The following is a 26905-nucleotide window of genomic DNA, read 5'->3' as shown; positions in this document are numbered from 1 at the left end:
AGGACTTTGTCCCTGTATGACCCATGAGTGCATTTTAAGCAAGTTATGTATGACACAGATATGTTCTAATGTTGACCTAACAAGATCTTTTACAACATAGTATAGTATCAAGGATATCCTCACCTGTGTTAAAGGGGTACTCCGGTGAAAACCTTCTTTCTTTTAAATCAACTGGTGGCAGAAAGTTAAACATATTTGTAAATTACTTCTATTAAAAAATCTTAATCCTTCCTGTACTTATTAGCTGCTGAATAATACAGAGGAAATTCTTTTCTTTTTTGGAACGCTCTCTGATGACATCACGACCACAGTTCCCTCTGCTGACGTTATTATAATAATAATAACGCTTTATTTATTGTTGTCCTTAGTGGGATTTGAACCCAAGTCCCCAGCACTGCAAGGCAGCAGTGCTAACCACTGAGCCCCCATGCTGCCCTTAGCATACATCTGCTATGCATGGTTGCTAAAATGGACAGAGATGTCAGCAGAGAGCACTGTGTTCAAGATGTCATCAGTGTTCCAAAAAGAAAGGAATTTCCTCTGTAGCATTCAGCAGCTAATAAGTACTGGAAGGATTAAGATTTTTTTATAGAAGTAATTTACAAATATGTTTAACTTTCTGCCACCAGTTGATTTAAAAGAAAAAAGGTTTTCACCGGAGTACCACTTTAATACCATTTGGTGGCTCTTTCTACATTATTTCCATTAAATGAGTTAGCGTCATGCTTTACTTACTGTCAACTTCCTTGATCATTGTATGACTCCTGGATATTACAATTTGTAGGTACAGTGATCCCTCAACTTACAATGGCCTCAACATTCAATAGTTTCAACATACAATGGTCTTTTCTGGACCATTGTAAGTTGAAACCAGACTCAACATACAATGTACGGACAGTCCAGATCTGTGAAACGTGTCAATGGCTGGAAGAACTGACCAATCATAATGGGCATTCACTGGTACAACACGTGTAGTTACTGAAGCGTGTGCACTGACTGGTGTCTGGTAGCGCCCCCTACAGTACAGGGAGGTACTACATGTTCTGTACTCTTTACCTGTACCAGGGTTACCTGCTCCTTTGGACACCAGGTGAGGGCGACTCCATGTTACTTTTTTAGGACACTGCGTGCACTGTACAGGACCCTGAAAAAGCTCCTGTCCTCTACATAGGCCAGTGTTTCCCAAGCAGGGTGCCCCCAGCTGTTGCAAAACTACAACTCCCAGCATGCTGGGAGTTGTAGTTTTGCAACAGCTAGAGGCTCCCTGCTTGGGAAACACTGACATAGACAGTGATATACAGCTCCCAGCAGATCTTTCTTACTTTTATATGTAAGGAATTTGCTTTATCTATATTAGTTATCTATTTATTTTTCTTTAATCCTCACTTTTTCCTATTTTTGGATGACATTTTGGTGCCTTTAGAACCAATTAACAGGTTTCAATAGAGTTCTGGTCTCAACATACAATGGTTTCAACATACAATGGTCGTCCCAGAACCAAATAATATTGTAACTTGAGGGACCACTGTACTGGATAAGCCTGTGTCTTTTCTCAACTTTATGTAACTATTAAACTATGGAACTATTTGACAGAAGAATAATGCCAATAACGTAAGACTAGTATAAGGACATGGGCAAAAAGTTTATTGCTTGTGGAGAACATTGCAGGCATACCTACTTGGTGAGAACTGAGCGTCAGAGATGAGATCTTTTTAGTAAACAACAGTAGATCCATCACTTTCTTTGTTCACTCCTCACAGTTTGGAGGTCAGACAATACAGTATTATGTATTCATACTTCTAATGTACATCTCGACAAACAGTTTTAGGAACATGATAACATAGGCATCGGCAAGCCTTTAGGAATGAAACATTACTATACTAGTGTGCACAGCCTGAAGCTCCTGGGAGCCATGGCAGGATCTGTAAAAGGGGCTCCACCTACCATGTGCCATTTATAATACTGATGTCTTCTTATATGGTAAAACAGAGACCAGGTGTAACTACTACTACTATTACTACTTTTACTGAAGGAAATCTGTCATCAGCATACGCCCTTGCGTCCTGGTACTTAAGGACGAAGAGCGTACCCATACGCCCGTGGGAATTTCGGCCCCCGCCGCGCCGGGCGGGGACGGGGCCGGGGTGACTGCTGATATCTATCAGTAGGCACCCCGTGCAAATGCCCAGGGGGGTCATTAGAACCCCCCCCATGTCGGCGATAGCCGCAAATCGCAAGTGAATTCACACTTGCGATTTGTGCCGATTCCGGGTCATTACGGGTCTATGGTGACCTGGTGACCCGGAATAGAAGGGGGATCGCGGGTGTCTAAGACACCCACGATCCCCCTAAAGTGATAGGAGTGAGGTGGCACGGGTGCCACCCCTCCTATCCCTGCTATTGGTGGTCTAGACACGACCACCAATAGCAGATCGGGGGCGGAGGGGTTTACTTTCGTTTTCCCCGTCCTGCCCTCCCACAATAGGCGGGGCAGAACGGGGAAAACGAAGAGGAGCGGCGCCGGAGTCCACTTACCCCTCCGGAGGCAGCGGAGCGACGGCTGGCGGCGACGGAGATCTGCAGCGGCGTGCGGCAGAAGAGGACGGCTCCCTGGATGCGACGGAAGCCGGTGAGTAGTTGCCTAGCAACATCTAGAGGGCTACAGTCTGAGACCACTATAGTGGTCTCTAGACTGTAGCCCTCCAGATGTTGCAAAACTACAACTCCCAGCATGCCCAGACAGCTGTTTGCTGTGTGGGCATGCTGGAATTTGTAGTTTTGCAACAGCTGGAGGTCTGCAGTTTAGAGACCACTGCACAGTGATCTCTATACTGTCCTCTAGATCTTGCAAAACTACAACTCCTAGCATGCCCACACAGCTGTTTGCTGTCTGGGCATGCTGGGAGTTGTAGTTTTGCAACATCTGGAGGTCCACAGTTTGGAAATCACTGTTCAGTGATCTCTAAATTGTAGCACTCCAGATGTTGCAAAACTACAAATTCCAGCATGCCCACACAGAAAACAGCTGTCTCGGCATGCTGGAAGTTGTAGTTGCGTACCACCAGCTGTTGCATAACTACATCTCCCAGCATGCCCTTCTGTGATCAGTACATGCTGGGAATTGTAGTTTTGCAACAGCTGGAGGCACACTGGTTGGAAAATACTGAGTTAGGTAACAGAACCTAACTGAAGGTTTTCCAACCAGTGTGCCTCAAGCTGTTGCAAAACTACAACTCCCAGCATGCACGGTCTGTCAGTACATGCTGGGAGTTGTAGTTTTGAAACAGCTGGAGGTTTGCCCCCCCCCCCATGTGAACGTACAGGGTACATTCACACGGGTGGGTTTACATCAAGTTTCCTGCTTCAAGTATGAGCTGCGGCAATTTTTTTGCCGCAGCGCAAATTCCTAGCGGGAAACTCACCGTAACCCGCCAGTGCGAATGTACCCTAAAAACTACACTACACTAACACCTAATAAAGAGTTAAACACTACATATACACCCCTTACACTGTCTCCCCCCCCCCCCAATAAAAATGAAAAACTTATTGTACGGCAGTGTTTCCAAAACGGAGCCTCCAGCTGTTGCAAAACAACAACTCCCAGCATTTCCGGACAGCCACTGACTGTCCAGGCATGCTGGGAGTTTAGCAACAGCTGGAGGCACCCTGTTTGGGAATCACTGGCATAGAATACCCCTATGTCCACCCCTATGCAATCCCTAATTTAGTCCTCAAATGCGCATGGCGCTCTCTCACTTCGGAGCCCTGTCGTATTTCAAGGAAACAGTTTAGGGCCACATATGGGGTATCTCCGTACTCGGGAGAAATTAAAATACAAATTTTAGGGGGCTTTTTCTCCTTTTACCCCTTGTGAAAAGGAAAAGTTGGGGTCTACACCAGCCTGTTAGTGTAAAAAAAAATGTTTTACACTAACATGCTGGTGTTGCCCTTTACTTTTTATTTTCACAAGAGGTAAAAGGAGAAAAAGACCCCCAAAATTTGTAACGCAATTTCTCCTGAGTACGGAAATACCCCATATGTGGGCGTAAAATGCTCTGTGGGCGCACAACAAGGCTCAGGAGTGAAAGCGCACTATGTACATTTGAGGCCGAAATTGGTGATTTACACAGGGGTGGCTGATTTTACAGCGGTTCTGACATAAACCCAAAAAAATAATGTGATCCCATTTTGGAAACTACACCCCTCACGGAATGTAATAAGGGGTACAGTGAGCATTTACGCCCCACAAGTGTCTGACAGATTTTTGGAACAATGGTCCGTGAAAATGAAAAATGAAATTTTTTTGTTTGCACAGCCCACTGTTCCAAAAATCTGTCAAACGCCAGTAGGGTGTAAATGCTCACTGTACCCCTTATTACATTACGTGATGGGTGTAGTTTCCAAAATGGGGTCACATGTGGGGGGGGTCCACTGTTCTGGCACCACGTGGGGCTTTGTAAATGCACATGGCCCTCGACTTCCATTCCAAACAAATTATCTCTCTAAAACCTCAATGGCGCTCCTTCTCTTCTGAGCATTGTAGTTCGCTCGCAGTGCACTTGACGTCCAAACAGGGGGTATTTCTATACTCAGAAGAAATGGGGTTACAAATTTTGGGGGGCATTTTGTCCTATTACCCTTTGTAAAAAAGTAAAATTTGGGGAAAAACCAGCATTTTAGTGGAAATTTTTTTTTCATTTACACATCCGACTTTAACAAAAAGTTGTCAAACACCTGTGGGATGTTAAGGCTCACTGTACCCCTTGTTACGTTCCTTGAGGGGTGTGCGATGTTGGAGGTTTTGCTGTCCTGGCACCATAGGGGCTTCCTAAATGGGACATGCCCCCCAAAAACCATTTCAGAAAAACTCACTCTCCTAAATCCCATTGTTGTTCCTTCCCTTCTGAGCCCTCTACTGCGCCCGCCGTACACTTGACATAAACATATGAGGTATTTTCTTACTCGAGAGAAATTGGGTTACAAATTTTTAGAGGATTTTTTTCCTTTTACCCCTTGTAAAAATTCAAAAACTGGGTCTACAAGAACATGCCAGTGTAAAAAATGAAGATTTTGAATTTTCTCCTTCACTTTGCTGCGATTCCTGAGAAACACCTAAAGGGTTAACACACTTACTGAATGTCATTTTGAATACTTTGGGGGGGGGGGGGGGGGTGCAGTTTTTATAATGGGGTCATTTATGGGGTATTTCTAACAAGAAAACCCTTCAAATACACTTCAAACCTGAACTGGTCCCTGAAAAATTACGATTTTGAAAACTTTGCGAAAAATTGGAAAATTGCTGCTGAACTTTGAAGCCCTCTGATGTTTTCCAAAAGTAAAAACTCATCAATTTTATGATGAAAACATATAGTAGACATATTGTATATGTGAATCAATATATAATTTATTTGGAATATCCATATTCCTTATAAGCAGAGAGCTTCAAAGTTAGAAAAATGCTAAATTTTCAAATTTTTCTTGACATTTTTTAATTTTTCACCAAGAAAGGATGCAAGTATCGACGAAAATTTACCACTAACATAAAGTAGAATATGTCACGAAAAAACCAACTCGGAATCAAATTTATAAGTAAAAGCATTCCAGAGTTATTAATGCTTAAAGTGACAGTGGTCAGATTTGCAAAAAATGCTCCTGTCCTTAGGGTCATAATGGGCTCCGTCCCCAAGGGGTTAAAAGAAATAAGAGATACAGTATAGAGGAAGAACTATAATCCTCCTCCTTACTGGATCCACTTCTGACTTTGGCTCAAAAATTGCAGTGGCAGTTTTTCAAAAAACACCAAAAAAAAAAACCCTAGGCTTATAACTATGAGGCTCGGATTCCACTGAGGCTTTTTCCTACCAGCAAAAACGCCAGGAAAAACTGCCAGAAAACTGCCGCAGCTTTTTTTTTTCTAGCTTTTTTCCTGGTGTGTGGAAACAGCCAAATTTGTTTTCTCACTGTTTTCAGGGTACCACTTAGTGGGTCGGATGCTGAGTGCCCGGTCCACAGAGTGTAAGGAGGTGAGGAGTGATGTACAGCATCACTACTCACCTCCCCCGGCCGTATAGGATATAGGGCGGCATAGTGTACCCGTGTATACTATACAGGAGCAGGTAATCCTGTCATCAGACTGACCGGACTCCCTGCTCCAATAGCCCCTTTAGATGGTATACAGAATATACAGCTATAGATTGCTGTATATAGTGTATACAGAAGAGGAGATCCCCTTACCTCCCTTGCTCCCTGTCCCCGCCAGGTCAGTGTAGCTCTGCCCCTAATGATGACATCATTAGGGGGCAGAGCTACAGACGGGAGACAGAGTCGTAAGTCTGAGGCTCTGTTTACATTGTACATTTTGTATAATCTGAACAGATCCTTCTGCCAGTTTCTTCCCAGACAGGGAGACTCCAGCTTTAGGAAGTTGTAGTTTTGCAACAATTGTAGGCTCTCTGTTTGGGAAGACATTGCATTATGGACACTCTGCCCAGCAGAGAGCACCAAAAATGTCCTAACCCATTTTTTGTGTTTCTTTTTTCTTCTCGTTTCAGATCAGTGTATGCAGAGGATTACGGCGAATTCGGAGGACTACTGCGGATAAACTGGATTTTTTTTCCTTTTGATAAAATGGCTAATGAGGGCTGTGGGGTAGTGTTTTTTTAAAATAAAATAATTTTTCCAATGTGTCATATTTTTTTATTTAATTTAATTTTCAGGCTTAGTAATGGAAGCCGTCTTGTTGACGGAATCCATTACTAAGCTGGGGCTTAGCGTTAGCCGCAAAATTAGCTAGCTACACTCCCTCACAGCCCCCGTAAAACCATTTTAGTAAAAGGAAAAAAATCCAGTTCATCAGCAAAAAATTGGTTAGGACATTTTTTGGCACTCTCCGCTGGGGGGTCATATTTCAACGTCTTCCCAAACAGGGTGCCTCCAACTGTTGCAAAATTACAATTCCCAGCGTACTCAGACAGCCTTTGGCTGTCTGGGCATGCTGTGAGTTGTAGTTTAGCAACAGCTAGAGTCTCCCTGCCTGGGAACGTACAATGTGAACAGAGCCTCACACCCTTACGAGCCTGGCTCCTGTCTGTAGCTCCATCCCCTAATGATGTCATCACTAGGGGCAGAGCTACACAGACCCAGCCGGGACTGGAGGGAGGTAAGGGGACTTCTTCGTCTTCTGTATACACTATATACAGCTATCTATAGATAGCTGTATATAGTGTATACCGCCCAATGGGTTAACTTACACTGTACAGTGTAAGTTAATGCTATCCTTGCCAGGCAGGCACATAGCGCACAGCTCAGCAAGGGGTTAAATGAGCCAGCAATGTGTATACTGTATACAGATTGCAGGCTCACTGTAAGTCAGCCTGTTCTTCTGGCTCTGTAGCCGTGAGCACAGCTGAGTCCCGATATTCACATCAGGATGATCGCAACTGGTGTCAGAAGGGACACTTGTAGTGATCTGTCCCTAACTGAAGGTACTACTTCTCCCAACATGGAGCACACTCTGCTCCATATTGGAAGCTTTAGTATCTGTACTAATAGACAGATGGCCCGGGTGTCACTTCTGACACCCGTTGTGATCTTTCTATTAATGCAGGTACTACAGCTCCCAGCAATGAGCAGAATGTGCTCCATGTTGGGAGTAGTAGTACCTGCAGTTAAGGTCAGATCACAGTGGGTGTCACTTCTGACACCCACTGCGATCCTCTGGTATAAGCTATAGAAGCGGGCGGCAGCCGCACTTGTCTGGTTCCCTGCCCGCACTATACTCTACTGTGATGGGAGGTTATCTTATATTCGTATATGCCGCTGAGTGCTGTGAGTGGCCAACACAATCACAGCTCTCAGCTGGAAATATGAATCTGTGAAGTGAAGAGAACTTCACATCACACTGGGGTATAGTGACGGGCAGTGGAGCGGAGAAGTGCGGCCGGCCACGGATTCTATAGCTTATACTAGAGGATCGCAGCAGGTTTCAGAAGTGACACCCGCTGCTATCTATCTATTAGTACAGGTACTACTACTCCCATCATGGAACAGTCTATTCCATGCTGGGAGTAGTAGTACTACCTAAAACATTTAATTATTAAAAAAAGATAAAAACGTTAAAAAAAACACACACATTTTATTAAACATATAATTAAAATACATTACTAATAAAAAGTTTTACAAAATTAATGATAAAAAATATATTATTTTTATAATTAAATGGCCCCTTTCTAAATTTTTTATATTGCCGGCTAGATTTTTAGTTCTCTGCACCACCCACAAAAATGTATCCCTGTTTAAAAATTTTAAAAAAGTTTTGTTAAATACAATTTTTTCCATCACTTCTGCATCTTTTAAAAAAAAAATTTTTTAATGGTACGCTACGAAATTTAACCAAAAAAGTATCTCCATCACTCTTTTGGATCACTAAAGTCCCAAAAAATATAAAAACCGCCTGCAAAAACGCCAAAGTTAAATCCCACATGGCGTTTTTCTTGGCATTTTTTTCACTCACTTGGACTTCTATGGGCGGAAAACACCAAGATTCCCCCCCCCCCTTCCCAAAAAAAACTCCATACTCTGAATTTGAGGACATCTTTGAAAACCAGCCTCTGAGCCCAAAAGAGCTGAAAAACGCCCATAGGATTAAAAGAAACGCCAAAATGAAGAACACCAAGTGGATCTAGCATTTTGCAGTTCCCTCTTGACTTGCAAAATGGGCGTTTTTATCTGCATTTTTGCATGAAAAACCTCAGTGGAATTCTAGCCTGACCCTGCTTGTTTGCTATATCTGCACTCAGCATGTTATATATAGGCATCAGATTTTTTTTTAACAATGTGTGGATTCAACTTAAATACAAACAAAAACAATCATAAATTTAGCAAGAAAACCCTGGTGTTAATCCTCTGGGATGTGCGTACATAGAACATATGGTAGTGAGTAACAAGAAGTTTTATGACAGCAAGTGATCAAGACCACATGAGAACAAGTGCCATGAAATACTATGGCTGCGAGTGCACCTGAGTATACTAGCAAATGGGTAAGAGCATCAAGAGAGGGCCAGTCTATCTGTCACATCTTCTTTGTTTTGAGTGACAAATGATACTGCTATCCAGAGTAAGTGCGTCCATGAGATAGGCAGCTCACAGAGACAGGAGCATAGCCTGAAACTCCTAAGTCTGTAACAGACTTTTTGGGCCATTCACACACCAGGCACCAGACCAGGTGTAACCATGATTGACTCCATGCTTGGAATTCTAAAGTCAGTCATGTACTTTATGGGCTCAATTTCATTGCATGGTGGCCTTGTGGAGATTGATGATGCCCTAAAGCACTTGAATCTTGGGTTAGAATGAAACCATGAATGTCACGATTCGGCTGGCTGGAGGTGGATCCTCTGTGCCAGAGAGGGATTGGCGTGGACCGTGTTGGTGGACCGGTTCTAAGTTGCTACTGGTATTCGCGAATCGCGAATCGCATCCCGGCTGAGAGGGATATTGCAGCGCACCCGGTCAGCAGGTCTGACCGGGGTGCTGCAAATGCGAGGATGCTGCGAGCGCTCCGGGGAGGAGCGGGGACCCGGAGCGCTCGGCGTAACAGTACCCCCCCCCCCCTTGGGTCTCCCTTTCTTCTTGGAGCCTGAGAACCTGAGGATAAGACTTTTGTCTAGAATGTTGTCCTCAGGTTCCCAGGATCTCTCTTCTGGGCCACAGCCTTCCCAATCCACCCAAAAAATTTTTTTCTTTCTGACAGTCTTGGAGGCCAGAATCTCCTTCACGGAGAAGACGTCAGAAGAACCGGAAACAGGAGTGGGGGAAACAAGTTTGGGAGAGAAGCGGTTAATGACGAGTGGTTTAAGGAGAGAGACATGGAAGGCATTGGGAATACGAAGAGAAGGAGGAAGAAGGAGTTTATAAGAGACAGGGTTAATCTGGCACAAGACTTTGAAAGGGCCAAGATAGCGTGGTCCCAGTTTGTAACTGGGGACACGAAAGCGGACATATTTAGCGGAGAGCCATACTGTCACGATGCCGGCTGGCAGGTAGTGGATCCTCTGTGCCAGAGAGGGATGGCGAGGACCGCGCTAGTGGACCGGTTCTAAGCCACTACAGGTTTTCACCAGAGCCCGCCGCAAAGCGGGATGGTCTTGCTGCGGCGGTAGTGACCAGGTCGTATCCACTAGCAACGGCTCACCTCTCTGGCTGCTGAAGATGCTGAAGATAGGCGAGGTACAAGGGAGTAGGCAGAAGCAAGGTCGGACGTAGCAGAAGGTCGGGGGCAGGCGGCAAGGATCGTAGTCAGGGGCAACGGCAGGAGGTCAGGAACACGGACTAGGAACAGACAAGGGAACGCTTTCACTAGGCACAAGTGCATCAAGATCCGGCAAGGGAGTGCAGGGGAAGTGACTAGATATAGGGGAGTGCACAGGTGGGAGCCAATTAAGCTAATTGGGAAGATTGGGCCAGGCACCATCATTGGTGCACTGGCCCTTTAAATCGCAGAGACCCGGCGCGCGCGCGCCCTAGGGAGCGGGGCCGCGCGCGCCGGGACAGGACCGAGGGAGAGCGAGTCAGGTACGGGGACCGGGGTGCGCATCGCGAGCGGGCGCTATCCGCATCGCGAATCGCATCCCGGCTGAAGGCGGGACCGCAGCGCACCCGGTCAGTGGATCTGACCGGGGCGCTGCAACAACGAAGATGAGGCGAGCGCTCCGGGGAGGAACGGGGACCCGGAGCGCTCGGCGTAACACATACCTTGTCTCCGGGAGCAAAAATGGGGGGAGTTCTTCTTTTCTTATCGGCAAATCTTTTCATCCGGGATGAAGCCTGTAAAAGAGAATTTTGGGTCTCTTTCCATATGGTGGAAAGATCACGAGTCACTTCATCCACAGCGGGCAAACCAGAGGGCAAGGGAGTAGGGAGGGGGGGAAGAGGGTGACGGCCGTACACCACGAAAAATGGGGATTTAGCAGAAGATTCGGAGACTCTGAAGTTGTATGAGAATTTGGCCAATGGTAGAAGATCTGTCCAGTCATCCTGGCGGGAGGAAACAAAATGCCGTAAATAGTCACCCAGGACCTGATTAATTCTTTCTACTTGCCCATTGGATTGGGGATGATAAGAAGAAGAGAAGTTTAATTTGATCTTGAGCTGTTTACAGAGGGCCCTCCAGAATTTAGACACGAATTGGACACCTCTATCCGAGACGATATGCGTGGGCAAACCGTGAAGGCGAAAAATGTGTACAAAAAATTGCTTTGCCAACTGAGGCGCTGAAGGAAGACCAGGAAGAGGAATAAAATGTGCCATCTTGGAAAATCGATCAACGACCACCCAAACAACTGTGTTGCCACGGGATGAGGGTAAGTCCGTAATAAAGTCCATACCAATCTGTGACCAAGGCTGTTCGGGGACAGGCAGAGGATGAAGGAGGCCAGCAGGCTTCTGGCGAGGAGTCTTATCCCGGGCACAGACAGTACAGGCCCGCACAAAATCAACAACATCAGTCTCCAGAGTCGGCCACCAATAAAAACGAGAGATGAGTTGCAAGAATTTTTTGATGCCCGCATGGCCTGCGAGGTGGGAGGAGTGTCCCCATTTGAGAATCCTGAGACGCTGGCGTGGAGAAACGAAGGTCTTCCCTGGAGGAGTTTGCCTGATGGAAGCTGGAGAAGTGGAGATCAGACAGTCAGGAGGAATGATGTGTTGCGGAGAGACCTCTACTTCAGAGGCATCAGAAGAACGAGAGAGGGCATCGGCCCTAATGTTCTTGTCAGCAGGGCGAAAATGAATTTCAAAGTCAAAACGGGCAAAGAATAACGATCACCTGGCCTGGCGAGGGTTCAGTCGTTGGGCAGACTGGAGATAGGAGAGATTCTTGTGATCAGTGTATATGATAACTGGAAATTTTGATCCCTCCAGCAGGTGCCTCCATTCCTCAAGCGCCAATTTAATGGCCAATAGTTCTCGATCCCCGATGGAGTAATTTCTCTCCGCCGGGGAGAAGGTCCTAGAAAAAAAACCACAAGTCACAGCATGCCCGGAAGAATTTTTTTGTAGAAGGACAGCTCCAGCTCCCACTGAGGAGGCATCTACCTCCAATAGGAAGGGTTTAGCTGGGTCAGGTCTGGAGAGCACGGGAGCAGAAGAAAAGGCAGACTTGAGATGTTTAAATGCGTCTTCCGCTTGGGGAGACCAGGACTTAGGATTGGCATTTTTCTTGGTTAAAGCCACGATAGGAGCCACAATAGTGGAAAAGTGTGGAATAAACTGTCTGTAATAATTGGCGAACCCCAAAAAACGTTGGATAGCACGGAGTCCGTAGGGGCGTGGCCAATCTAAGACGGCAGAGAGTTTATCTGGGTCCATTTGTAGTCCCTGGCCAGAGACCAAGTATCCTAGGAAAGGAAGAGATTGACATTCAAAGAGACATTTCTCTATTTTGGCATAAAGTTGATTGTCCCGAAGTCTCTGAAGAACCATGCGGACATGCTGGCGGTGTTCTTCTAAGTTGGCAGAAAAAATCAGAATATCGTCCAGATAAACCACAACACAGGAATATAGGAGATCACGAAAAATTTCATTAACAAAGTCTTGGAAGACGGCAGGGGCGTTGCAAAGGCCAAAGGGCATGACCAGATACTCAAAGTGTCCATCTCTGGTGTTAAATGCAGTCTTCCATTCGTCCCCCTCCCTGATGCGGATGAGATTATAAGCACCTCTTAAGTCCAGTTTGGTAAAGATATGGGCACCTTGTAAGCGATCAAAGAGTTCAGAGATAAGAGGTAAGGGGTAGCGGTTTTTTACCGTGATTTTATTAAGTCCGCGGTAATCAATGCAAGGACGTAGGGAGCCATCTTTTTTGGACACAAAAAAAAATCCAGCTCCGGCAGGGGAGGAGGACTTGCGGATAAACCCCTTTTTTAAATTCTCCTGGATGTACTCCGACATGGCAAGAGTCTCTGGAGCAGACAGAGGATAGATTCTGCCCCGGGGTGGAGTAGTGCCCGGGAGGAGGTCAATAGGACAGTCATAAGGCCTGTGAGGAGGTAAAGTCTCAGCTTGCTTTTTGCAAAAAACGTCAGCATAGTCCATATAAGCGTTAGGAAGACCGGATACAGGGGGAACCACAGGGTCACGGCAAGGAGTACTGGGAACCGGTTTAAGACAGTCCTTGTGACAAGAAGTACCCCAGTTCTTGATTTCTCCTGTGGACCAATCAAGGGTTGGGGAATGGCGTTGAAGCCACGGTAATCCAAGAAGAATTTCAGAAGTGCAGTTGGAGAGGACCAAAAATTCAATTTTTTCGTGATGAGGTCCGATGCACATTAGGAGAGGTTCCGTGCGGTAACGCACGGTACAGTCCAATCTTTCGTTGTTAACAGAATTGATGTAGAGGGGTCTGGCGAGACTGGTCACCGGAATGTTGAAGCTGTTGATGAGAGAGGCCAAAATAAAATTTCCTGCAGATCCGGAATCCAAGAAGGCCATAGCAGAGAAGGAGAAGGTAGAGGAAGATATCCGCACAGGCACAGTAAGGCGTGGAGAAGCAGAGTTGACATCAAGAACTGTGTCACCTTTGTGCGGAGTCAGCATACGTCTTTCCAGGCGGGGAGGACGGATAGGGCAATCTTTCAAGAAGTGTTCGGTACCGGCACAGTACAGGCATAGATTCTCCATGCGGCGTCGTGTCCTCTCTTGAGGTGTCAAGCGAGACCGGTCAACTTGCATAGCCTCCACGGCGGGAGGCACAGGAACGGATTGCAGAGGACCAGAGGAGAGAGGAGCCGAGGAGAGAAACTGCCTCGTGCGAACAAAGTCCATATCCTGGCGGAGCTCCTGACGCCTTTCGGAAAAACGCATGTCAATGCGGGTGGCAAGATGAATAAGTTCATGCAGGTTAGCAGGAATTTCTCGTGCGGCCAGCACATCTTTAATGTTGCTGGATAGGCCTTTTTTAAAGGTTGCGCAGAGGGCCTCATTATTCCAGGATAATTCGGAGGCAAGAGTACGGAATTGGATGGCGTACTCGCCAACAGAAGAATTACCCTGGACCAGGTTCAGCAGGGCAGTCTCAGCAGAAGAGGCTCGGGCAGGTTCCTCAAAGACACTTCGGATCTCCGTGAAGAAGGAGTGTACAGAGGCAGTGACAGGGTCATTGCGGTCCCAGAGCGGTGTGGCCCATGACAGAGCTTTCCCAGACAGAAGGCTGACTACGAAAGCCACCTTAGACCTTTCAGTAGGAAACTGGTCCGACATCATCTCCAAGTGCAGGGAACATTGCGAAAGAAAACCACGGCAAAACTTAGAGTCCCCATCAAATTTATCCGGCAAGGATAATCGTAGGCCGGAAGCGGCCACTCGCTGCGGAGGGGGTGCAGGAGCTGGCAGAGGAGATGGTTGCTGGAGCTGAGGTAATAGCTGCTGTAGCATCACGGTCAGTTGAGACAGCTGGTGGCCTTGTTGCGCTATCTGTTGTGACTGCTGGGCAACCACCGTGGTGAGGTAGGCGACAACTGGCAGTGGGACTTCAGCGGGATCCATGGCCGGATCTACTGTCACGATTCGGCTGGCTGGAGGTGGATCCTCTGTGCCAGAGAGGGATTGGCGTGGACCGTATTGGTGGACCGGTTCTAAGTTGCTACTGGTATTCACCAGAACCCGCCGCAAAGCGGGATGGTCTTGCAGCGGCGGTAGCAACCAGGTCGTATCCACCAGCAACGGCTCAACCTCTCTGACTGCTGAAGATAGGCGTGGTACAAGGGAGTAGACAAGAGCAAGGTCGGACGTAGCAGAAGGTCAGGGCAGGCAGCAAGGATCGTAGTCAGGGGCAACGGCAGGAGGTCTGGAACACAGGCTAGGAACACACAAGGAAACGCTTTCACTGGCACAATGGCAACAAGATCCGGCGAGGGAGTGCAGGGGAAGTGAGGTATAAGTAGGGAGTGCACAGGTGAACACACTGATTAAGCCTGCTGCGCCAATCAGTGGCGCAGTGGCCCTTTAAATTGCAGAGACCCGGCGCGCGCGCACCCTAAGGAGCGGGGCCGCGCGCCGGGACAAGACAGACGGGGAACGAGTCAGGTACGGGAGCCGGGATGCGCATCGCGAGCGGGCGCCTCCCGCATCGCGAATCGCATCCCGGCTGAGAGGGATATTGCAGCGCACCCGGTCAGCAGGTCTGACCGGGGCGCTGCAAATGCGAGGACGCTGCGAGCGCTCCGGGGAGGAGCGGGGACCCGGAGCGCTCGGCGTAACAATGAATAACAGAATACGGTATGTATCAGGTGTGTAACAAGTTTCCCTTAGGCCCCATAACAAAACTTGGAATGAAGCCTCACTCTGTGATTACTTTTTAGCAAGATCTGAATAGGGAAAGTTTATTAATTAATTTGGTCTCTCTAAAGCACAGGGATAATGCTCACAGTAATGGCACCGCACAAGAATAATGCTCACAGTGATGGCACTGTACAAGAATAATGTTCACAATGATGACACCGTACAGGAATAATGCTCACAGTGATGGCACTGTACAAGAATAATGCTCACAGTGATGGCACCGTACAAGAATAATGCTCACAGTAATGGCACCGTACAAGAATAATGTTCCCACTGATGACACCGTACAAGAATAATGTTCACAGTGATGGCACCGTACAAGCATAATGCTCACAGTGATGGCACCGTACAAGAATAATGTTCACACTGATGACACCGTACAAGAATAATGTTCACACTGATGACATCATACAAGAATAATGCTCACAGTGATGGCACCGTACAAGAATAATGTTCACACTGATGGCATTGTGCATGAATAATGCTCACACTGATGGCATTGTGCATGAATAATGCTCACACTGACAGTATAGAGATAATCCATACATTGATGTCACCATAGAAAACTGCTGTGTACAGTAATGTCACAATATAGGGAGAGTGTGTACAGTGATCGCACCGTACAAGAATAATGCTCACAGTGATGGCACCGTACAAGAATAATGCTCACAGTAATGGCACCGCACAAGAATAATGCTCACAGTGATGGCACTGTATAAGAATTATGTTCACAATGATGACACCGTACAAGAATAATGCTCACAGTGATGGCACAGTACAAGAATAATGCTCACAGTGATGGCACCGTACAAGAATAATGCTCACAGTAATGGCACCGTACAAGAATAATGTTCACACTGATGACATCGTACAAGAATAATGTTCACAGTGATGGCACCGTACAAGAATAATGTTCACACTGATGACACCGTACAAGAATAATATTCACACTGATGACATCATACAAGAATAATGCTCACAGTGATGGCACCGTACAAGAATAATGTTCACACTGATGGCATTGTGCATGAATAATGCTCACACTGACAGTATAGAGATAATCCATACATTGATGTCACCATAGAAAACTGCTGTGTACAGTAATGTCACAATATAGGGAGAGTGTGTACAATTATGTCATAGTATAGGGATAATGTGACCAGCAATGTCATAATATATATATATATATATATATATATATATATATATATATATATACCCATGGCCAGCATAAAAAAAAAACTAATACAGTCAAATGATGTCACAGCACAGTGTGGCTAAGTTTCTACTTTTTCTTTTTTTTTAAACGCCAAGGAAAGCGTCAATTCTGCTGCATGGCATTTTTTCAGCCAAAAAACGCTGCGGCCAGATGTTAGCTGTAAATCAATGAGAAATTGCTAAATTCTTTTTCCACTTAGCGTTTTTCAGTTTGGTGTTTTTTAACTCTTCTTTTGTGTTTTTCAGCTCCTTGGCGGTTTTGCAAAATCACAGTATGTTGAGCCACTGGCATTTTTTCCCCTGAAATCGTGGTGTTTCTCTCCCATAGAAGTCTATGGGAGTTAAAAAAAACGCAAGAAAAATGCCATATTTTAACTTTGGCATTTTTTCATGTGGTTTTTATTCTCATTTGGACTTTAGCGATCCAAAAAAGTGATGGAGATACCTTTTTTAATAACATTTCGTAGGGTACCATTAAAAAAAAAAAAGTGATGGAAAAAATAGTATTTAACAAAATTTATATTTTAGCCGACAATAATAAAAATGTAGTGTGTGTGTGTTTTCACTTTTTATTCTTTATTTTTTAGGGGGTACTACTACTCCCAGCATGGAACACACACTGTAACATGAGGGGAGTAGTAGTACCTGCACTAATTGACAGATCGCCCCGGGTTCCGTTGTGATCCTTCTGTATAATTTATAGATGCAGCCGGCTGCTCTTCTATGGTCCCCTGCACTGCCGTATATATACAACTATTTATATTTCCCGCAGAGAGCTGTGATTGGCCAGATGGTTCCAGCCAATCACAACTCTCTGTGGGAAATATGAATAGGTGTATATATACGGCAGTGCAGGGGACCATATCTATACATTATACAGGAGGATCCCAGCGGGTGTCAGGAGTGACATCCACTGTGATCTTTCCTTAACTGCAGGTACTACAGCTCCCAACATGGAACAGAGTGTGCTCCATGTTGGGAGTAGTAGTACCTGCAGTTAAGGACAGATCACAGCAGGTATCACTCCTGACATCCGCTGTGATTGTCCTTTCTATTGCAGAGATGCGGAGCAGTTCTATACAGCGCTCGTATCTCTGCACTATACTCCGGTCAGTGTTGTGAATAGAACATCACTCATTCTTATTTCCCTCTGAGAGCTGTGATTGGCTGCAACCATCCGGCCAATCCGTACTCTGGGCGGAAAATATGAATGAGTGATGTTCTATTCACATCACTGGCCGGAGTACAGAGCAGAGATGCGAGCGCTGTATAGAGCCGCTCCACATCTCTGCTAAATTATGGACGATCGCATTGGGCGATATGTCTATTTGTACAGGTTCTACTACTCCCATCATGGAACAGTGTGTTCCATGCTGGGAGTAGTAGTACTACCTAAAAAATTTCAAAAAAGAGAGAAAAAAAAGAGAAACACACACTTTATTCAAAATTAATAAAAATTTCGTTATAAAAAATATAAATTTTGTTAAATAAATTTTTTATCCATCACTACTGCATCCTTTTTTTTGGTACCCTACAAATTTTGGGTACCAAAAAAAAAAACGCCAAAGGGGCCAAAAATGCAATTTCCACACAAATAGAAAAACACCAGAAAAAACGCCAGACAAAGGAAATTGCACTGGCGTTTTTTCAGGCGTTTTTCAAACCAAAAAATGCAGGACAAAAAAACAAGTAGAAACTTAGCCTGATAATGCAGAAAGGTGACATAATCTGAATAACGCAAAATGTAATGCATAATTACATAGGGTACAGAATAGCCTTAGACGTTATGTCTATTTTCCACCGTATTGGAGGTATTGCTCCCTAGTTTAGTTAAAGCATCAACTCCTGTGTTCCTGGTGTTTGGAGTCACTCCCTTTTTGGAGAACAGATTTATATATTAACTCCTACAGCCACAGTGCATACAATACCTTTCTCCCGTCAGATGTACAAAGTATCTGCCCTGTATGGAAGAATGTTTACTTGATGCCAGGGGCGGCCTGTCAGTAGTACAGTATGACAGTATTTTACCAGCTGTCCTGAATTTTTACATTTGTTTATATTCCACAGTTGAAATCTCCTCCTGTTTCTTAAGTACTATAATGGAATGCAATGGAAGAGACCCAGGGTCCTCATCCACCCAGATTAGAGGTTTTTGTCTTGAGGTCCCTATATGGATGTGTTAGAGTGAGAGATGGGGTTGAAATCTGTCTGTGCTCCTTCTTTGGGAAGCTGGTGGGAGGGGAACAGGCCAACAGACTATATAGTCAAACATGTTCCAGATTTCCAGTGCACCATCCCGGAGCAGCTAACCCCAGCAAAGCACTGTCAGGGTAAGTGATACCCAGTCCCTCTGAGGGTACTGAGCTTGTCCTACCTCTGCAATGGTATGGGCTTCCTCAAGGGACACTGCATCATTTCTCATTACTTTTCTTTCAATTTTCCTTTTTACATTAGTTTCCTTTGTGTGAATTTGGTGCTTTATACATAGAACTTAGAACTTTTGGAATTGCTTAAAGCCAAAGCAGACTAGATTATCATAGGGCACAGGGGAAATCTCATTATGACTGCACATAGGACTGCACTAAGCTAATAAGTAAGATTTCACTCTAAGTCATTGTCTGACTAACTCAGCACTGCTACATCTTTAAATTCTATTCCAAGGTCAGCGCCTTCACTTAAGAACTGCAGTTATACTATTTTTTTCATGTACTTTGGGAACATATCTCAAAGACAATTGGAAACAGATGCTTAACCACTTGTCGCCTGGAAGTAACTGGGACTCGGTACAACAGAAAGGATGTGTTTACTGACATCTGACCAATGTTGGAAGCGATAAGGGATAAGTGTGGGCTGATGCATAGTGACTAGACAGTGATATGAGTAAGCACAGGTCTAGAGGCTAATGGTTATGTTCAGTAATGGTCTGGCTGTCTGCAGATTGCTATAGAGGCCTGTCATCTATAAGACAGCTTGACAGGAGGCAGGACCTACTTTTACAGGATCATTATGTAGCAGAGCTGAATTTGTCATGTACCTCTTTTCTGTTTCATTAGTGCACAGTCAACCTTCTCTGAGTGATGGTAACATATCAGACTTCCCTGCATTCCTTAGGTTAATATCTTGATGAGTTATTCCAAATACCAAACTCAACTCTGCTACAACCGTCCTCATTGGGTTGATGGTGTATGACTAAATATGGCTTGTGCTTGAAGTAGTTGTACAAGTTCTACGGGTTTCTCAGCTCCTCCCCTGATGAACCTTTTTTTTTTTTTTTTTTTTTACATTTGGCTGGCAGTAAGTCTTGGATGTGAGTCTGAACGAACAAAACCCCTGACCTGGAATTCTGCTCCCAAAACAGACATTTGACAGACTATTTCCTAATTAGGAAATGGATGTTTGGAGCCAGGCACTTCATTCATGAGGGGCATCAGGGAAAGCAATTTCTGCATATGCTCCAAAACACTGCTTTCTCATGCTTGCACTTTATACATCTTATTTCTTTTGGGTTTCTTATTTTTTTTATTTTTCGTAAAGGGAATACGACAAATGTTAAGTCAAAAATAAACATTTGTTAGGGATTTCCAGAGTACACCGATGAGTCATTCCTGAAACCTGATGTGCTACAGTTTGTTTAACCACTTTATTATTTTACAGTCGGGACTTTTTATATCAAATGTATCATAAAGTGGCAAGATATGGTAAGGTAATAGTAAGGATAATACTGGAAGGTGTGGTCAGGGTGCAAGCGCAAGTGCATTGGGATTCCCCATAGGGAATTTCTTGCAGAGTCTTGTGCAAGATCCCATCATATGCATTCAGTATAGAATCACAGGGCTTGTTCTATTATAGTTTTTTTTTTCCTTTTAGTGTTGCCAATGAGGACTTGATTCGGTTATAGAGTAGAAAGCTGGGTTCACACTGCGGATTTGTTTCCGTTTAATGTACACATTTATACCTGGATGTTAAAAACAGATGATACTGCTTGCCATACATAATCAATTTCCTATTGACTTACATTATATAAAAATAAAAAGAACTGGATGGTAACTTTTTTGGTGTGCACAATAAGGCAGTGTTTTCCAAACAGTGTGTATCCAGCTGTTGCAAAACTACAACTCCCAGCATGCCCGGACAGCCTTCGGCTGTCCGGGCATTCTGGGAATTGTAGTTTTGCAACAGCCGAAGACACATTGCTTGGAATATACTGCAATAGGATGGATGACTACATTTTTGCATACAGTAAAATTACACATACTACAACAGGGATAGAAATGCATTGCAAACTCACCCTAAAAAAAACATGACTCACACCCACATTTTACAGGTAAAAACAAGTGCCCCAAAGCAATTTTAGGCCATATTAGATACATGGCTATACATGGTCAGTCCCTCTTCATAGAAATGAATGGGAAGTCCATGAGAATCCATGTCTGGCTTGACCCTTAAGGGGAGGAGCATGATTGGCTTGGCGAGAAAAGTGAGGGTCCCAGCTGCTGGACCCCATTAAAACTTTTGCTTTCTGAGACAACCCCTTCCACTATGGATCATAGCAAAAATCTAAACATTATAAATCAAATAGTGATATTAAATCACTGTTCTTCAAATATTTCAGTACAATCTTGTTAGCTGTTTTTTATCATCTATATTTGCTTTCTTTAAAAAAAAAATTGTTAAAGTGTACCTTTCATCAAAAAAACTTTTGATATATTATAGATTAATGTATGCAGAATAACTTTCCAATAGCATGTTATTAAAAAAATATGCTTCTTTCTATTAAATTTTCCACTTTGAAAAAATGACCACTAGGGGTCTCCCTACCAGTCCTTTTTTTTTTTTTATAAATTTCAGACTCATGCTGGAGTTCTAAATCTCAGACTGCAGCCAGGACACAGACAAGCTCAACACTGCTTCCTGGCAGTGAGCAGTGGTGAGTTTGTCTGTGTTCCGGCTGCAGTCTGAGATTTAGGACTCCAGCATGAGTCTGAAATCTATAAAAAAGGACTGGCAGGGAGACCCCTAGTGGTCATTTTTTCAAAGTGGAAAATTTTATAGAAAGAAGCATATTTTTTAATAACATGCTATTGGAAAGTTATTCTGCCTACATTAATCTATAATATATCAAAAGTTTTTTTGATGAAAGGTACCCTTTAATAATAAATAAATACTTAAAATGTTCAGATTTTTTTAATTTTTTTTAAACTTGTATTTCTGCTCCCTTCCCTCTACAGGTTTCTTGTTTGAGAGGCTTAAGTAAGTTATAACAAAACAAAATGTGCGACGAAGAAGATACTACTGCATTGGTGTGCGACAATGGTTCTGGACTTTGTAAGGCTGGCTTCGCTGGGGACGATGCTCCGAGAGCAGTATTCCCTTCCATCGTGGGTCGCCCCAGGCATCAGGTAAAAAGGAGTCTTTGAAAGATGCAACAGTCTGTTCAATTCCATTATGAAGGAAACTAGTATAACCCGCAACACATGTAGTTTCTAATATATATATATATATATATATATATATATATATATATATATATACCATATTCAGTTCCACTTTCATTCTGATGTCAAATAACAACATAAGGCTTTCGAAAGTATAGCACTGCCTATGATCCCATCTGGCCTAGCAGACATAGAGACTGTGTAGATAGATACATAGACTGATATATATATATATATATATATATATATCATTATAAAAGTCAGTTCTACTGGCTGGAGTTATGTAGATAGAATAGATAAACTACAAGGAACATACATTATCTACAATGGGTATCATTCATATCATTATATCACCACTATGGTCAGATTATAATGTTATGCCAATAGAATAGGGCTTTTGGGATCATTTTAACTTGAAAAAAAGGACTAAATTTCTGCTTCTACCCCTTTAACTTGTCCAAACAGTACATAATGCTAATCTGTTATTTCCCTCCTTACCCAGGGTGTGATGGTAGGTATGGGTCAGAAAGACAGCTATGTTGGTGATGAAGCTCAGAGCAAAAGAGGTATCCTCACACTGAAGTACCCTATTGAACACGGCATCATTACAAACTGGGATGACATGGAGAAGGTACATTTTACCAGTTTTCAATGTGATTGATACTTTTCATTATTAACAATGTCTTACTGTTGGTAATTTAAAGGGGTTAACTAGGAATAGAAAAATAGAACTAATTTCTCTCAAAAAAAGCTCCCTATCTGTCTCTAGGTTGTGTGAGGTATTTCAACTTGGCCCCATTGACTTCAATGGAACTGAGCTGCAGAACCACACCCAACCTTGAGAAAGACCGGGAGCTGTTTTTGGAAGAAATGATCTCTGTTTTTCTATTCCTGGATAACCTCTTTAATGAGGAGCCTAAGAATAAATGACCTATACTATCTATATAGTATGTTTGGGCCTTATACATAGTAGACAGGCTCTGGAGTTTGATCAGTGTTGGATTGTCAGTTTATTTCCATTAGAAATTATCTTCAATCATTTTTTTTTCTCCTGAAGATCTGGCATCACAGTTTCTACAATGAATTGCGTGTGGCTCCAGAGGAACACCCAACCCTTCTCACAGAGGCTCCATTGAATCCCAAAGCAAACAGAGAAAAGATGACCCAGGTAAGATACTAACAATGTAACTTCATACTTAATCCACTAGGCCAATAAGTTGAATATCCCAAACTAATACAAAAGCTAAAATGTGGCAGCCAGGCCTTCCTTCACCTAATGCAATGATTTAATTTTCTGTCCTATCCCTCAATCTTGTACTTGCCATAGTCTCTTGTTGATGCACCCCTTTTGCTTGGCAGTAAGGGAACATGCTCTACCCTTGTCCTTCAGCTATGACCCTGACAAAAGAAAATTAGCCCAGATTTATCAACCTGTGTGAGAGAAAAACTGTAGAGATTTCCCCACAGCAACCAATCAAAGCTCAGCTTTTATATCATAATGGGCTCTGGTAAAGTGAAAGTTGAGCTGTGATTGGTCGCTGTGGGAAAATCTCTTCAGTTTTTTTTTCACACAGTTTGATAAATCTGGGCCATTGACTCTACTACATACATTTAAATAATTTATCTTACATGTAGGTTCTTTATCAGGAAATCTCCATAGCCTGAGATGCTTTTACACAAACTGTGGTTACACAACTTTAAGGTTTTATTATCCCAGAATTATATTCAAAAATTAAATACTTATTATAGCCCAGAATTATATTCAAAAATTAAATCTTTATTATATATTATATCTTTATTAAATCTTTATTTATTTTGATAATAAAGATTTAATTTTTGAATATAATTCTGGGCTAATTTTGTAGGTTGTTTGATTATTATTAGCCTTTTGGGCTTTGTAGGTAATATAACTTTAAGGTTTTGTTTTACAACATGTTCTTTCCTTGCAGATTATGTTTGAGACCTTCAATGTACCAGCAATGTATGTTGCCATCCAGGCGGTGCTATCCCTATATGCTTCTGGCCGTACAACTGGTAAGTAAAATTTAGAACTTAAATCGCATACCCATGCCTTCTACATAGTTAAAGGCCATTCGTATTGTGACTCTAAGTCCAATCAAACCAATAGGAAAATGAGTTTAAAGGGGTACTCCGGTGCTTAGACATCTTATCCCCTATCCAAAAGATAGGGGATAAGATGCCTGATCGCGGGAGTCCTGCCGCTGGGGACCCCCACAATCATGCATGCGGCACCCCGTTTGTAATCAGTCCCCGTAGCATGTTCGCTCTGGTTCTGATTACCGGCGACCACACGGCCGGCGGTGTGTGACGTCACGCCTCCGCCCCGTGTGACGTCACGCTCCACCACCAATGCAAGCCTATGGGAGGGGGCGTGATAGCTGTCACGCCCCCTCCCGTAGGCTTGCATTGAGGGGCGGAGCGTGACGTCACACGCCATCAGCCCTGTGGTCACCGGTAATCAGACCCGGAGCGAACACGCTCCGGGGACTGATTACAAATGGGGTGCCGCGTGCATGATCACGGGGGTCCCCAGCAGTGGGACTCCCGCGATCAGGCATCTTATCCCCTATCCTTTGGATAGGGGATAAGATGTCTAAGCACCGGAGAACCCCTTCAACTTTGAGGCATAATCCCCTTCAAGGGTTACTGTAAAAATCTACTATAGGATGGACATAGAGGTTAAACATATCAATGGGTACTCATAGATGGTGAAAGCTGACCAACATTTACCTCTTTCCTAGGTATCGTACTTGACTCTGGTGATGGTGTCACCCACAATGTACCAATTTATGAAGGTTATGCCCTCCCTCATGCCATTATGCGTCTTGATCTGGCTGGTCGTGACCTAACAGACTACCTCATGAAGATCTTGACTGAACGTGGCTATTCTTTTGTAACTACTGGTAAGGCTAACAGTTTCACAATAAATAATAATAAATTACAAGAGGGACTAGAAACAAGAGAGTAACCATTGATTTTTCTTCTGTATATAGCTGAGCGAGAAATTGTCCGTGACATCAAGGAGAAGCTGTGCTACGTGGCTCTGGACTTTGAAAATGAAATGGCCACCGCTGCCTCTTCTTCTTCCCTTGAAAAGAGCTATGAACTTCCAGATGGTCAGGTCATCACTATTGGCAATGAGAGGTTCCGCTGCCCCGAAACTCTCTTCCAGCCTTCCTTCATTGGTTAGTGAATTAATTTTTATTACATTATGATAAATTTATAAGATGCTATATTTCTTATATGCTTACAGGTAGCACTAACTAACAAAACATTTTTCAACTACAACCATCAAACTAGCACTAAATATTTTAGAAGATGACTCTGTTCATCCCCAGATGAATGGAAGATGTCTGTATAGATCGTTGAACATATCAGACATTTGTCCTATAAACATCCCATAACTTCATGAATTATTAATGGAGATGAGTAAAACTAAGACATTGGTTAATACCAAGTACAAATTTCAAATTTAACATACAGGTCATTGCACAACTATATCAGTTAATTTCATGACATGGACTTTTGGTGTCAACTAATAAGCATGGCTTTAGACATGTGTCACCTGCTTATAAGTTGACACCATTTTGTCACAGCAACCACTGTCTATTTTCTATTGATGGGTTGATATCAGTGAATAGTATTTTTGTACTAACCTATACAACTCATTACAATACACAGGAATGGAATCTGCTGGTATCCATGAAACCACTTACAACAGCATCATGAAATGTGACATTGATATCAGGAAGGATCTGTATGCCAACAATGTACTGTCAGGCGGTACCACCATGTACCCTGGCATTGCTGACAGAATGCAAAAAGAAATCACTGCTTTGGCTCCCAGCACAATGAAAATTAAGGTAAATGTTTTTTACATTACTGTAGTTCTATAGTATTTTGCATTCATTTAACAGTGCTTGTTTGGCCATAATTAATATAGTACCACAGTATTAGTATACCATATATAGTTTTGTGGCATTGTCCAAAGCTATTGCCCGGAGGCCTAACTTGTAGCGTATGGGCCCTAATGCAAAATCTGAACCGGACCCCATGTCTACTATTTGTCATTTATACTACTGGTGTCTTCCTATGGGGCAAAGGTGCCTTGGGGCCCTCTCAGTCACAGGACCCTGGTGCAACTGCTACCTCTGCAGTGTACCACAGTTTTAGGTCCGGTATGTAGTTGTTTTACATACTGTAAAACATATCTAGGTAAATATTTACCTAGCGCTTAGTTATAATGCACTGAAAATGCAGCAGTTGAATCACTTCTCAACTTTGCTACTGAGACCTCTTTATATAGCTGTGTACATGAACTGCAGCATTTAGAATCATGACGTTCTTAATCACTGACTTTGTTTCTCTATTTATCTAGATCATAGCTCCCCCAGAACGCAAGTACTCCGTCTGGATTGGTGGATCCATCCTGGCTTCCCTGTCTACCTTCCAGCAGATGTGGATCAGCAAACCAGAATACGATGAAGCCGGCCCCTCCATTGTGCACCGCAAATGCTTTTAAATGTTCTTTTCTTTTATATTGTCTTCAATTTCAAGATATATCTTCAATTGTACACCAAGTACATGGCCACCATTTCATTCCAAAATATGTCTTAGGCTCTAATTTGATAATGTATTTTTTTTTTGTTTTGTTTGTTATGAATAAAGCTTAATCTATTCTACAAATGAATTCAGTGGTTTATATTTTACCAGACGTGTGTGTGTGTGTGTCTGTGTGTGCATACTGTAGAGATAGATGCAGTTAGAATGACACCTACTGGAGGATCTATGAATGAAGCAAATAAAACATACAAATCAGTGATCTACTATTATGGGACGGGGGCATGGAATGGGAAACCAGCTCAGGGCCAAAATATATATATATATTTAGTTTG

General features: G+C 43.5%; 1 protein-coding gene across 2 annotated transcripts; it reads left to right on the top strand.

Moving 5' to 3' along the window:
- The first annotated feature begins 939 nt into the window (after positions 1-939).
- ACTA2 (actin alpha 2, smooth muscle) lies at positions 940-26683 on the top strand. 2 transcript variants are annotated; one of them, XM_056530096.1, is made up of 9 exons: positions 940-960; positions 21783-21953; positions 22492-22620; positions 23047-23157; positions 23939-24023; positions 24752-24913; positions 25004-25195; positions 25692-25873; positions 26389-26683. In XM_056530096.1, exons 2-9 carry the CDS (start codon positions 21825-21827, stop codon positions 26530-26532), a joined length of 1134 nt encoding a protein of 377 aa, XP_056386071.1. In that variant the 5' UTR covers positions 940-960; positions 21783-21824; the 3' UTR covers positions 26533-26683. The 2 variants fall into 2 exon arrangements, with proteins under 2 accessions (XP_056386071.1, XP_056386072.1); XM_056530097.1 differs by lacking the exon at positions 940-960 and adding an exon at positions 18790-18884 and having other exon boundaries at positions 26389-26682.
- Positions 26684-26905: the final 222 nt, after the last annotated feature.

Source organism: Hyla sarda, chromosome 7, assembly GCF_029499605.1.
Source record: "Hyla sarda isolate aHylSar1 chromosome 7, aHylSar1.hap1, whole genome shotgun sequence".
Lineage (NCBI taxonomy): Eukaryota > Metazoa > Chordata > Amphibia > Anura > Hylidae > Hyla > Hyla sarda.
This window is presented reverse-complemented; position numbering and strand designations above follow the sequence as displayed.

Bases quoted from the DNA above. Each gene is read 5' to 3' on its own strand.
- ACTA2 (XM_056530096.1), top strand. From the start codon at position 21,825: ATGTGCGACGAAGAAGATACTACTGCATTGGTGTGCGACAATGGTTCT. The intron at 22,621-23,046 runs GTACATTTTACC...TTTCTCCTGAAG, and splicing joins ACTGGGATGACATGGAGAAG to ATCTGGCATCACAGTTTCTA. The intron at 23,158-23,938 runs GTAAGATACTAA...CTTTCCTTGCAG, and splicing joins ACAGAGAAAAGATGACCCAG to ATTATGTTTGAGACCTTCAA.